Below are 11,253 nucleotides of genomic sequence, written 5' to 3' on the forward strand. Positions count from 1 at the left end.
CTCTGTTCCTGGTGGGATCAGGTTCCAGGAGGCTCYTTCCCCACCTACCGGCAGCTGGTCATGGAAGAAAGTCAGGACCACTGGGTCGGAGAGGTTGGCCACCACCGTGTCCACCAGGGAGATGCTGACTACCTTGTCACCCAGGACGTGGCTGCTGTTTTCATCCTGTTGGAGAGGAGGAGGCAGTGGCAGTGTGAGAAAGGAGAGCTGCCAGGTGTGAAGCAGAGGAGAGCCCCAAAAGGAGGTCCCATGACCCTCTCCCCATCAAGTTTGCATCTCCCCTTTGCAGCATCTTCTCCCAGCGAGCAGCAGCACCCTGGCGTGTGGGCATTACCTGGAACATGGTCTGCCTGTTGATGTCCATGAGCAGCACCCTGTGCTCCACCACCTCCTCCCTCTCCTTCACCTTCATGAACAGGCTGCTTGGCAGGTCCACTGTGAATCCCTGCACCTCTCCACCCTCCTGCAAGGAAAGATCCATCAGGAGGGAGGTTGGGAGAGAACGTGGTGGGCCAAGAGCACCAGGGCAGGCTTTCCAGGACCCACCTCTCTCTGGGAAGCAAAGCTCAGGTGCTGAGGAGCCCGACTGGGCTGGACCCTCAGGACGGTYGCGTGCACTGTGGCCTCCCCAAACGTCTGGTTCTGCCCTTCGAGCTCCACCTTGGCCAGCATCTTCTCCAGCTCCCCGAGCTTGCTGTGAGGGAAGGGGCACAGTGAGCTGGATGCAGCGGGCACCCACCAGTGGCAGCAGGAATGTGGTGAGCTGGGAACTCACCGCCGGAGCCTCTGCTGCTCCGTGGCTCCCATGGCTGGCGCYGGGGGCTGGGCAATGAGGCTGTCCAAGGTGGTGAGCTGCTCCTCCACRTCCTGCTCCCACACGGGCATGCTCTCTGGAGAGGCTGGTGGAAAGGAAATGCCATGAAATGCACAGGTAGAACTGGTTTCCTCAKGCTCCAAATTAACTGGCACAGCCCTGGTGGGAGCAGAAAGCAGAGGGCTTCAAGGTGACCTCAAGCCAGGGAMGTTGATAGTGACCCCAATCCACAGGACTTTCCTGCAACCTGGAGCTCAGCTTCCACTGACACCATGGGGACCTCATGGTGGAGAGTGGACCCAGAGAAACCACTGCAAAGACCACAATTTCCCAGGATTTTAAGCAGCATTTTGAAAATCTCCTCCTTTAGGGATCCTGGGTACCAGCCTGTCCTTGGGCTGCTTCAAGCTTCAGCTATGTTCACATCACCAGACTAAACCATATACTGGGAAACAACCAGAGCTCTGATGATGGCTAAGACAACAGGCTGGGCATAAAACAACCTTTTCATTCCATTAAAATTACTTTAAGCTGGACTTACCAGGGAAGAAGTACTCAGTTTTAGCATCCAGGGAGGTGTTCTTGCCGCCCTTTATGATGTAGGACACATTGAAGATGAACGCACTGGTTCTCTCAGTGTTCTGACTGTCCTGCCCCCAGGGRATGCTGCTGGAYGGGTCCCCACCCAGGAGSAAGCTCTGCTTCCCATACACSAGCTGCAGGCTCCTGTTGGACTGGAACCAGTAGAGGCAGAAGCGGTACCTGCCCAGGATGGGGGGCAAGCTGTACTTGTAGTAGGAATTTCTCCTGTTTGGTGGAAAGGGTCTCTTTATGATCAGTGCCCGTGCCGTGTTCTGGATGGAGATGCTGGCGGGGCCGTGCTCGTAGATGACAGAGCTCTCCTGGGTCTGGTTTCGGTCCCCACAGAAGCGGAAATCCTCCTCCCTATGGCCGCTGGCTCCCACCCCTGCGATGTAGGAGCACACAGATGAGCTGCAGGGACAGCCAGCCCCGCAAACACTGCGGTCCCGGGGCACCTGGCACACGTGGCAGGCCAGGCTCTCCACCCAGGTTATCCCAGCCCTGTCCCCCGGGCTGGTGACACCGGCCACTGCCCCAATGTCACAGGCACGCTGTGAGGATCTGCCAGGACCCCTCGGGGAACAGGACCTGCTGTCTTTCAGAGACACCCTGTCCCATGTGCCACCACCCACATCAGCAGAGACTGAAAAAACACCTCCCCATCCCCAGAAGGGATGGACAGAGAGCATCGCCTTTCCCTGGAAAGGACACATTCTGTCCAAGAGACCCACCAGAGCACAGAGCCCATGAGATGTTTTACTCCTGTGGAAGCCTTGGTTGCAAACACCCCATGGTGCCCCCAGACAATATTTTGGGGCTGCCAGTTACTCCCAGCAGTTCAAACCCAGCTCCCCATCCCAAGGCAGGACACAGCTGGGACAGTCTACCTTGGAGCGGGGAGAGAAGGAGCAGGAGGAGGACCTTCATCCTGGGCAGCTCTCTACTCTGGCTTGGCCTTCGAGGAGACAGCAGAGCCTGAAAGGGAGCAAAGGAAAGGGGCCACATGAGTATTTGAGTGTCCCCCATGCCATGGGGGCAGGGATGGGGAGCAGAGGCCGTGCAGCGGGGACACCAGCCAGTGTCACAGCCTCCAGGAGGAGCCAGGACCACCGGGCATCCAGCCTGGCTGTGGGCTGGAAGGRTGGCAGAGGCTGGAAGCCCTGAGCTCTCAGCATGCAGAGGGAGCCCCACCACTCCAGCACAGGCTCCAGTCACCAATGAATCCACGTAGGAGGGGGTCCCCTCTTCCGCTCTCTGCTCCACATCTTGGTTAACGCCTTGGCTTGTTATCATTAATGATAGGAACAGAAGGAAACTGTGGTTGCCTAATTCTCCAGCCCTAAAATTATTTCCTTGGGTGCTTTCAGCAGATTAGCTGAGGAGCTGGGCGTGTTGCAAACCACTCCATCATTTCAGCCTGCAGAAGCAGGCTCTTCCAGTCGATGGTGACATYGATASAGCAACCACATCGATACAGCTGACCAAATCTGCTCACAACCAGCCAGGCCACATCCTCTGCGGCCCCTTTGTCCASCCCTTCRKCCRGCACTCTGTTCTTTGTCTTGTCACRAGGACACAGCTTCTGTGATCTACACCCCGGCCAGCACAGAGCACCACGGTGCTGCCACACCCCTGCTCTCACACAGCCACAGCCTTTACACATACAGCCTTTTTCATCGTGCTTTCTGCCTGCCCCAGCCACAAACTGCATCTTTAGTTCTGCTGGGATGCACAAGTGTCACGTCCTCCTCGCTCTGCTGTCACCTCAACCATGGGACACACCCTGCCAGGCAGAAGGGCTGGGACAGCATCAGCGGGGGCTGCAGGAGCAGCTGGCCCAGCTGAACATTTGCCAATGCCCAAAGTGAAGCCAGCACCCTGTTTGCCACTGCTGTACCCCACTCCTGTACCTTCTCAAACATCCTCTCAAAACCCACCGAGTGGTCGAGCCCCGTTTTGTTTGCTCTGAGTGGGTGCSAGGGCAGTGACCAGTGTCACCTGCAAAGGCTCCTGAGCTCTCATCAGATGGAAAGGCCAGGGAAAAACTTCTTGCTTCAAAACTCACTGGCAGATTTCAGGCTTTGKCTGGAAGTTTCTTTAGCCAGCACAGATCCTGCACCGGCCTACAGCCCACTCCCAATCCCTCCCTSYCTGTTTCTTGMAGCAATTTATCACCAGAAGACGGGGGCTTTGGGTTGTTAATTAACCCGCTGCCATGGCTGTAGCTAAGTAACACTAAAAAGGTCTCCCAGTGTGAGCTGGGCGAGCACGGCACAGGCGTGACTTGGCAGCAGTGAATGGATTTGGATGGGGCTGGCATCCCAGTGCCCTGCCACACGCTTGGGAATCATGCACATATACCCAAAATCATGCACATAACACCCAAAAACCACGGAGCTGGGGTGGCAAAATGCCGTTGGTGATGGGAAACACCTGGATCTCTTAAAAGCAATGGAGCTGCTCGTGAATTCCAGCCGTGTTGGGGCAGCACAGAGCTGGCACGCCAATAAAGCATCGCCTCTGGATGGGGAATGCTGAATCCCAACGAGGCTTCAGCCCATCCCACTGTGCCGACATCTTTAAGGTTTTATTGGGATGGTTGGAGGCGAGGATCAGCCCCTTTCAGCCGTTACTCAACTGGGACCAGAAATCCCTGCGGGAAAGTGGGTGGGGGAGCCGGTATTTCCCCTCCGAGCCCTGAACGGTCCCGCTCGCCCTGACTCCAATCGCCGCTTCCTGAGCCAAACAATAGCAAGAGAAAATCCCCTGAAAATGGTTTCGAAGTGAGGAACCATTCTGGCAGTAAGCACAGCAAAGGTAGCCGGATGCACTGAGTTCTCGTCAGGGATGAATCCTGCCTCGTCATCTTCCCATTCCCGGATGGCAGTGAGGAAAAATTCCTGGTTTGGCCTCAAAATCAACCAGRTTGTGTGCAAAGAGGTGGCAGACACTCTGCCAGGGCTGCACAGCTTGGAGCAGGCTCCCTTACCAGCAGAGAGAGGGCTCAGCCTTGGGCACCTGTTCATATCCTCCCATTGCCATTAACATACTGGACTTGGAAGAAAATTATTTGAGGCCTCTAAACCTGCAGGTAAATGGGAGGGGAAAAAAAGACTAAAAACCCCACAAGTAAAAAGCTGTGTGTTTACTACCATCTTACTGCTTTCTGGGTGACTTGGCAGCAGGTATTTAAGCTTTTGGAGGTGGCACGTGGCTTTTGGATATGACGTTTTTCCCAAGGAGAAGGGAAGATGCTGTGATGACTCAAACAAACACCGGAAATGGGGAGATCCAGGGGCTTTTATCTGCTTTCCTTCCAGGTCCGTTAGGAAAGTGACGCTCTGTTCCTCGAGATGTTAATGAGTCTGAAGCTCGTCACCGCAGTGGGTTAGTCAGGCAGGGACTCAAGAACACCAGGAGGAAACTGTGGCATGGAGAGACAAGCCAGGACGGGCTGCCAGAGATGCAAAACAGCTTTGCACAATCAGTCCCTCATCGCAGGGACCAAAGACAATGTGCCCCAGGATGTGAGGAGCTCAGCGAGGTCCSTCTGCAAAGGGATGCCCCAGTGTCGGTGTCTGAGTGCTTCACAAAGTGTCCTTGTCCTTGGCCAGTGGTGTGTGTCCACAGGGGCCGGCCACACGTTATTCATGGCATTGGCATGCACTCCCCAGCRCCGGTGGGAGGCCAGGGCTGGCCAGGAGCATTCATAATGCCCAAAAAGTCGAGGGGCAGCTGCACTGTGCCAGCAGCCCGGCAGTGCCAAGCTGTGCCATGGGGTGGGGTGCAGCAGCTCAGCTTTACCCGGGCCATGGCGCCGCACAGAGCACCCAGCACCTCCAGGATGAGTCTTGCCCACAGGACGAAAGCAGATCTGATAGAGATTCCCACGGGAGCAGCACAACTCCCCCCTGCCAGACCTGTTCCGTGCCAGCCACTGGCAGCCGTTCCTTCGCACACAGGCGTGGGGAGAGCCAGGGGGAGGCTGCCAGTGCCTGGGGCTCCTGAGACCGAGCTTTTTCTTAGAGCTGGGTCTTGACATTCAAAACTTTTTTTAAATTTTCCATTTCCTAAAAAACACCACAACCCAGCGTTTCCTCCTGCGCCGGGGCAAGCGCGGCACCTGGCTCGGCGGCACGCGATGACTGCGGCTTGGGCAGCAGCCACACATACTCTGCAAAGGACCAGGTACACCTACACTGGGCTGAGGCTGGCAGTCACAAAGTGGTGCAGGCACATTTCTGGTCACAGTGGTACAGAGCTGCCAGCACGCTCCCACCCAACAGTTTTCTTTGAGAGCAACGCCATGTCTCCTCCTGCACATCAGCCCTRTCTTCCCTCCATCCCCTTCCAAACYRCTCTCCTGKGTTTRAAATGGTYCCCAAAACACCCTGTCMCYTCCCAGGTCTTATCCCTCTTYACATSAGCAAGATTTCCAGGTGCCAGGGTAGRGAGGYGCAGGGTGGTGCAAAGTAGCTCAGGACCACCCCAAATCAGACTCCGASGTATYTGGCACAGAAAGCAAGGTGCTGGAGCCTGGTGAGGGCAARGTCTGCAGCACCCAAGGAGCCAGGTAAGAGACTGTGCCCCCCTGGTAATTCCTGCCAAACCCCAGCTGTCGGGTGAGCTGATGGGAAAGGATTTGGTGAGTCCAAGTGCTCCTGAAAAACAGGCGCCGACAGGCTGTGCCCAGCTGGTCCCGTGCAGACATTGGCACGCTGGGAGCCACCCAGCCTGCTGTCTGTAAACCACACAGCTCTGACCCTGCACCCACGGGTGCCACCGCAAGGTGCAAGGGTGGCCAATCCCAGGGATCCCCGTTCAGGCAGCGCACAGTTGCTTGCAAACCTGTTACTCTGCGAATAGCAGCCCCCAGGCCGCGGGATTAAGAGCTGGACCGCAACCAAGTATGCAGCATTTTCAGTCCTTGGCTTAATTCACATGGGAGCTGTGAACCCAGCAAGGGACACGGCAAACCCCACTGTGGCTGCAGTCCCAGGCTCAAAGGATTTGCGTCCCCCATGTTCAAAACACTCCTGGCTCCCTGCTGGCGGTGAAACTTGGAGGGGGGTTACTGCAGCCCTCAGACCATGAAACGAGCTTTGGCTGCATTCCCTCCCCAACAGCCACTCAGACTTGCTGCCAGGAGGTTATTCCAGGAGACTTCATTTCCATTCTCCAGCTGGCCTCGCTGGGTTTTGCTGGTCTCTCTGGAGGGGCAGCACAGACAGTGGGTAGGGACCACCCCAAGCATCCTACATCCCATATYCCACAGCGACATGCCGGGACCGGCAAACTGGGATGTTGCAGGAGAAATCCCCCCAAAAGGCATTTTAGGGAAAGGAGATCACCCTGTCGAGACATGCCGGCAATCCCACGGGATGCTGCACCCTYCGCCGAGAGGGAGGAAGGGAAGGAATGGGGTGTGCTGGTGGGAAGCATAGGGTGGGAAGCAATAGCCACACACCGGGCCAAGGACCGGGGCTTCGTGGAGCTCAGCTCTGCCGGTGGCAGCAGCTCCGACAGCCGGTCCCGGGCAGCTCAGGGGGTTTTGTGGCTCCAGGAATCCAGCCTGGCTCCGGGGCAGGCGAGTGCGGGCCCCATGGAGCAGGGATGAAGGTTGGGTTCACCGACAAGAGACCCCGGGCCCTGCCCAGCCGGAGGCAGCGCACCCACCGCTGAGACCCGGCACCCACCGGAGTGGGGTACAGCTCTGACCGCCCCGTAGAGACCCCTCCGCTCCATCTATCCATCCATCCAGGCTGCTCCCTGCCCGAGCAACCCGCGGCGCTGCCCGGTGCCGTCAGCGCGGAGTCCCAGTGCCCCCCAGCCCCGGCTGACGCCCACCCCGCTCACTCCCCACCCCGTGCTGCCGCCGCTCTGCCCTCRCCCGGAGCGCTGCAGCATCCTCTGGGCTCCCGGTGCCGGGCAAACGCCCCCCAACCCCGCTTTTGGGACCCCCACGGCGGACAGCGGGCGCCCCGCTCCTCCCTCGTCCCCGGCTCAGCCGCTCCCCGTTGTTCCCGTACCTGGGCTCGGGGCGGGCTCGGCCCGGCACCGCCCGGCACSGCCCGGCACGGCTCCTCACGGCAGCGCTCGGCTGGGCTGGCACGGYTCGGCACGGWTCGGCTCGGCACGGTTCGGCTCGGCAGCACTCAACACCTCGCAGCCCGGCTCTCAGCGCCGTGCCCCGGCACCAGCGCCCCGCCCCGTTCCCCCGGCGGGCGGTGACTCAGCGGGGCGGTACCGGGACTGCTCGCCCCGCACCGACCCCTCCGAGCCCCCCGCGATCTCTGCGGGAGCCGCGGGATCACCGCCGGCGGTCACGGCACCTGCCCGGATCGGCTCAGCCCGGTTCGGTTCAGCCCGGCTCAGTTCAGCTCGGCACGGCTCGGCACAGCACCTCGCAGCCCGGCTCGGCTCAGAGCGATATCCCGAGCCCAGCGGCTTCACTTCGTCCCCCAACAAAACCCTCCGTGACCACTGCGGGGGCTGCGGGGCCACTGCCCTCGGTCACGGCACCTGCTCGGCTCGGCTCGGCTCGGGCTGGGAACACCGGGCTGGGAGCACCGGGCTGGGAACACCGGGCTGGAAACACCGGGCTGGGAACACCGGGCTGGGAGCACCGGGCTGGGAACACCCGGCTGGAAACACCGGGCTGGGAACACCGGGCTGGGAGCACCGGGCTGGGAACACCCGGCTGGAAACACCGGGCTGGGAACACCCGGCTGGAAACACCGGGCTGGGAGCACCGGGCTGGGAACACCCGGCTGGGAACACCGGGCTGGGAACACCCGGCTGGGAACACCGGGCTGGAAACACCGGGCTGGTAACACCGGGCTGGGAGCACCGCGCTGCATTCCCCCGCACTGCCGGCACCGGCACCGGCACCACCCCGGGCTGGGGGAGCTGGGCTGGGGACAGCCGGGCGTGCCGTGTCCCAGCGCCCTTCAGCTGCGGGCTGGCGGGCATCCAGCGGCGGGCCGGGGCCGGAGGGGCCGGAGCCAGCAGGCTGCACGCCTGACTGCCAACGGGATTAAAAAATAACAATTAATGGGAAASCAGCCGGGACGGAGTGTCCCCGTGACCCCTGTCCCGCTCCCCGCAGGGTGTGAGGGAGGAAAGGAGCCGGGCAAGGAGCCCAGATCSCAGGCGAGGGATACACAGCACTCCCCTGGAGCAGGTGGGCTGCGATGTGGGGTATGGAGCCTGGATGAGACCACAGAGCTCCGAGCGCCCATTCCAAGGCTGGAGATGGGCACCCTGGCCCTGAGAGGGAGCCGAGGCTGGAAGCGCRGAGGCAGCGCGGTTGGAGTGGGTAAAAGCTGCCAAGCAGCGCCTGCATCCAACCCTTTGTGTGCCCCGGGAAAACAGCCGGGCTGGGGAAAGCCGAGACGCAGGGAGTGGAGGGAGCAGAGCGGGGGGGGGAGGGCTCCGGGAAGTGCCCTGGGTAAATAGCTGCTCTTGCAGATATTTTCAATAGCTTGAATGAGACCTTTCTGCAGGGGGAAGGGTGGAAACAACTTCCCGCTCCAGCAGGAAAGGTGATGGACCTTGATCCACRAGAACTGTGCCACCACAGGTGCCATGGCTGCTTTAGGATCCCCGGAGCAGAGAACACCCTGCACGCTTGCATCGCCCCACTGCTTGGTTTAACTTCCACCTCCAAACCACAGTTTCTCTGGCTGCCACGGGACAAGGCTCCCATGGGAAGCAGCTCACAAGACCGGACCGTGGCTAAAGCGGCCGGACCATGGCTAACAGAGCCGCCTTTGAAGTGCGGCCGTCCCCACGCCTCGGGGAGCTGGSCCAGCTCTCAAACGCACGCTCGTAGCAACCAGAGCCGCGGCAGCATCGCGGAGAGCCAAGCCTCCCGCTGCGGGTCATCCCGACCGGCTCCTTCGGGAAACGCCATAAATCCACCTCCSGGGAATAACGCTGCTAAACCCAGCATTAGGCGCTCCTGGAGAGGGGAATTCGGTGCAGACCCCTCGGACCAGCGAGGAAAGGAGTTTTGGTGCTGCTGTTCGGGAACAAAGAGCCTTTTGTCCGCATTTGACGTTATCAGGAGTTATTTTTAGGTCAGCGCCTGCACTTGTTGGTGTTGTCRGGATTATCTGTAAATCGACAGACCTTCAAAGACACTGCCTGAGCACGAAGAGGGAGGAAATCCTTGTGTCGTCTCTTCCAAGGGACATTTGCCCTTGGGCTCGGCTGATAAGGGTTCATTGCTTAAGATGGGGAATTCCTGTAAAGGCCCTACAACTTCTTAAGAGTCCTAAAAGCTCCTAAACCTATTAAAGCTCCTAAATATGCATAAAGTACCTGAAAGTCCTAAAAGATCCTGAAAGCCCGAAAGCTCCTAAAGCCCTAAAATGTACAGAAAACCCTACAACGTCCTCAATGCCCTAAAACCCCCTAAAGACCTAAAAGTTCCTGAATACACTTCAAGTTCCTAAAAGCTCTAAAAATTACTAAAAGCTCTAAGCGTTTATAAACCCCTCAGGAGTTTCTGAAAGCCCTAGAAAATACTAGAACCCCTAAGGGTTTCTAAACCCCTTAAAAGTTCCTAAAAGCCTTAAAGTTCCTAAAACCCCTTCAATTTCCTAAAAGGTCCAAAAGCTCCAAAAGTACCCTAAGACTTCCAAAATCCTCTAAAAGCCCTAAATCTTCCTAAAAGCTCCTCAAGGCTCCGGCGCCGGCGGCAGGCGGGAGGGAGCGTGCCAGCAGATCACGGCGATGGGATGGGCAGACTCCGGCAGGAGAGAGCACGTCCCACCAGGCTGCTGCCAAACGAGGGAGGCGAGTGTGGGCAGGGGAGCCCTGGCACCGTCTGCAGCCGAGGATTGAGGGGTGCCAGCCCCACTGCCGAGGATTGTGCCAGCCCCACTGCCGAGGGGTGCCAGCCCCACTGCCGAGGGGTGCCAGCCCCACTGCCAGGCTGCCCAGACCCCCTCAAAGCCCCTTGAAACACCCTGGTGCTCCCAGCAAAAGTATAATCAGCTCCCAGCTCCGGTGGATGGAGGAGGAGGAGGATGAGGATGAGGAAGCAGATGGGTGCTGGTGGGAGGGGATGCCCCTACGTCTCTCATCCAAATCTGGTGAGCAGTTCCAGGGCAATTTGAAAAACTCGGAGGAGGGCGATCCTAGGGGAGTGCCACAGCTCTGTGAGCGCCCGTGGGTGCTCGCTCTCCCACAYCGCCGCCCCTCCACCTCCCTCAGCYTTCCTCCTGGAAAACATCCGSTGGGGAGGTGGGTCCATCCCACCCGCGTCGCGATTTCTCCCTCAAAGATAACAGCCGCTCAGCAGGTGCCAGGGCTGTAAAACTCCAACTCGTAGGCACAGCAATAAACCCGGAYTGTTTGTTTAGGCTCGGCTTTGCAAATAAACCTCCGGTGAGGGAACCTCAGGGAAGTCTGGGGGAAAATTGGTCCCCTGGGGGTTTCTCCACAAGCACCGGGTAAGGGTGATCCCATGGGATGAGGGAACCMGGCTCATCAGCTCCCTGGCAGCCATGTCCCAAAGGAATATCACAAAATGGAGCCAGTGTCTTCCCAAAACCTTTCTTTTCTTAAGTGGTTTTAGTGYTTTCCCTGGCTGCTGCTTTCCCCAATATCTGGCGCATTTGCTGTAATTCCACAAGTTTGAACCTGGAGCCAGGGCTGGCTTTGAAGCCCGAGGGCACCGTGGTGCCACCAACTTGCCTCTCCTGGGCAAAAAACAATGGCACAACCCCTCCAGCAGCCTGGGCCTGGCCTCCTGCCAGGTGAGGAAGGTAAAAGGMACCATTTCTTCTTGGGAAGATTATCAGGCCCCCTCCTGTCCGTGCTGCTGGGCGCTGGATTGAACGAGCCCT

The 11,253-nt window shown here is 58.9% G+C and overlaps 1 protein-coding gene across 1 annotated transcript in view; it reads right to left on the reverse strand.

Moving 5' to 3' along the window:
• Positions 1–7,483, reverse strand: part of ADGRG1 (adhesion G protein-coupled receptor G1) — a 13,366-nt gene extending 5,883 nt beyond the window's left edge. Inside the window, exons 1-7 of the mRNA XM_057376332.1 lie at positions 7,426–7,483; positions 2,284–2,371; positions 1,356–1,781; positions 776–899; positions 547–694; positions 335–463; positions 49–165 (exon numbers count right to left, since the gene is read on the reverse strand). Coding sequence (XP_057232315.1) covers positions 49–165; positions 335–463; positions 547–694; positions 776–899; positions 1,356–1,781; positions 2,284–2,323 — 984 coding nt within the window. The 5' untranslated portion in view covers positions 2,324–2,371; positions 7,426–7,483. The remainder of the gene's footprint in view (positions 1–48; positions 166–334; positions 464–546; positions 695–775; positions 900–1,355; positions 1,782–2,283; positions 2,372–7,425) is intronic.
• Positions 7,484–11,253: the final 3,770 nt, after the last annotated feature.

This window comes from Malurus melanocephalus, unplaced genomic scaffold, assembly GCF_030028575.1.
Source record: "Malurus melanocephalus ecotype Western Australia unplaced genomic scaffold, MMel_1.1 scaffold_278, whole genome shotgun sequence".
NCBI classification, from domain to species: Eukaryota; Metazoa; Chordata; class Aves; order Passeriformes; family Maluridae; genus Malurus; species Malurus melanocephalus.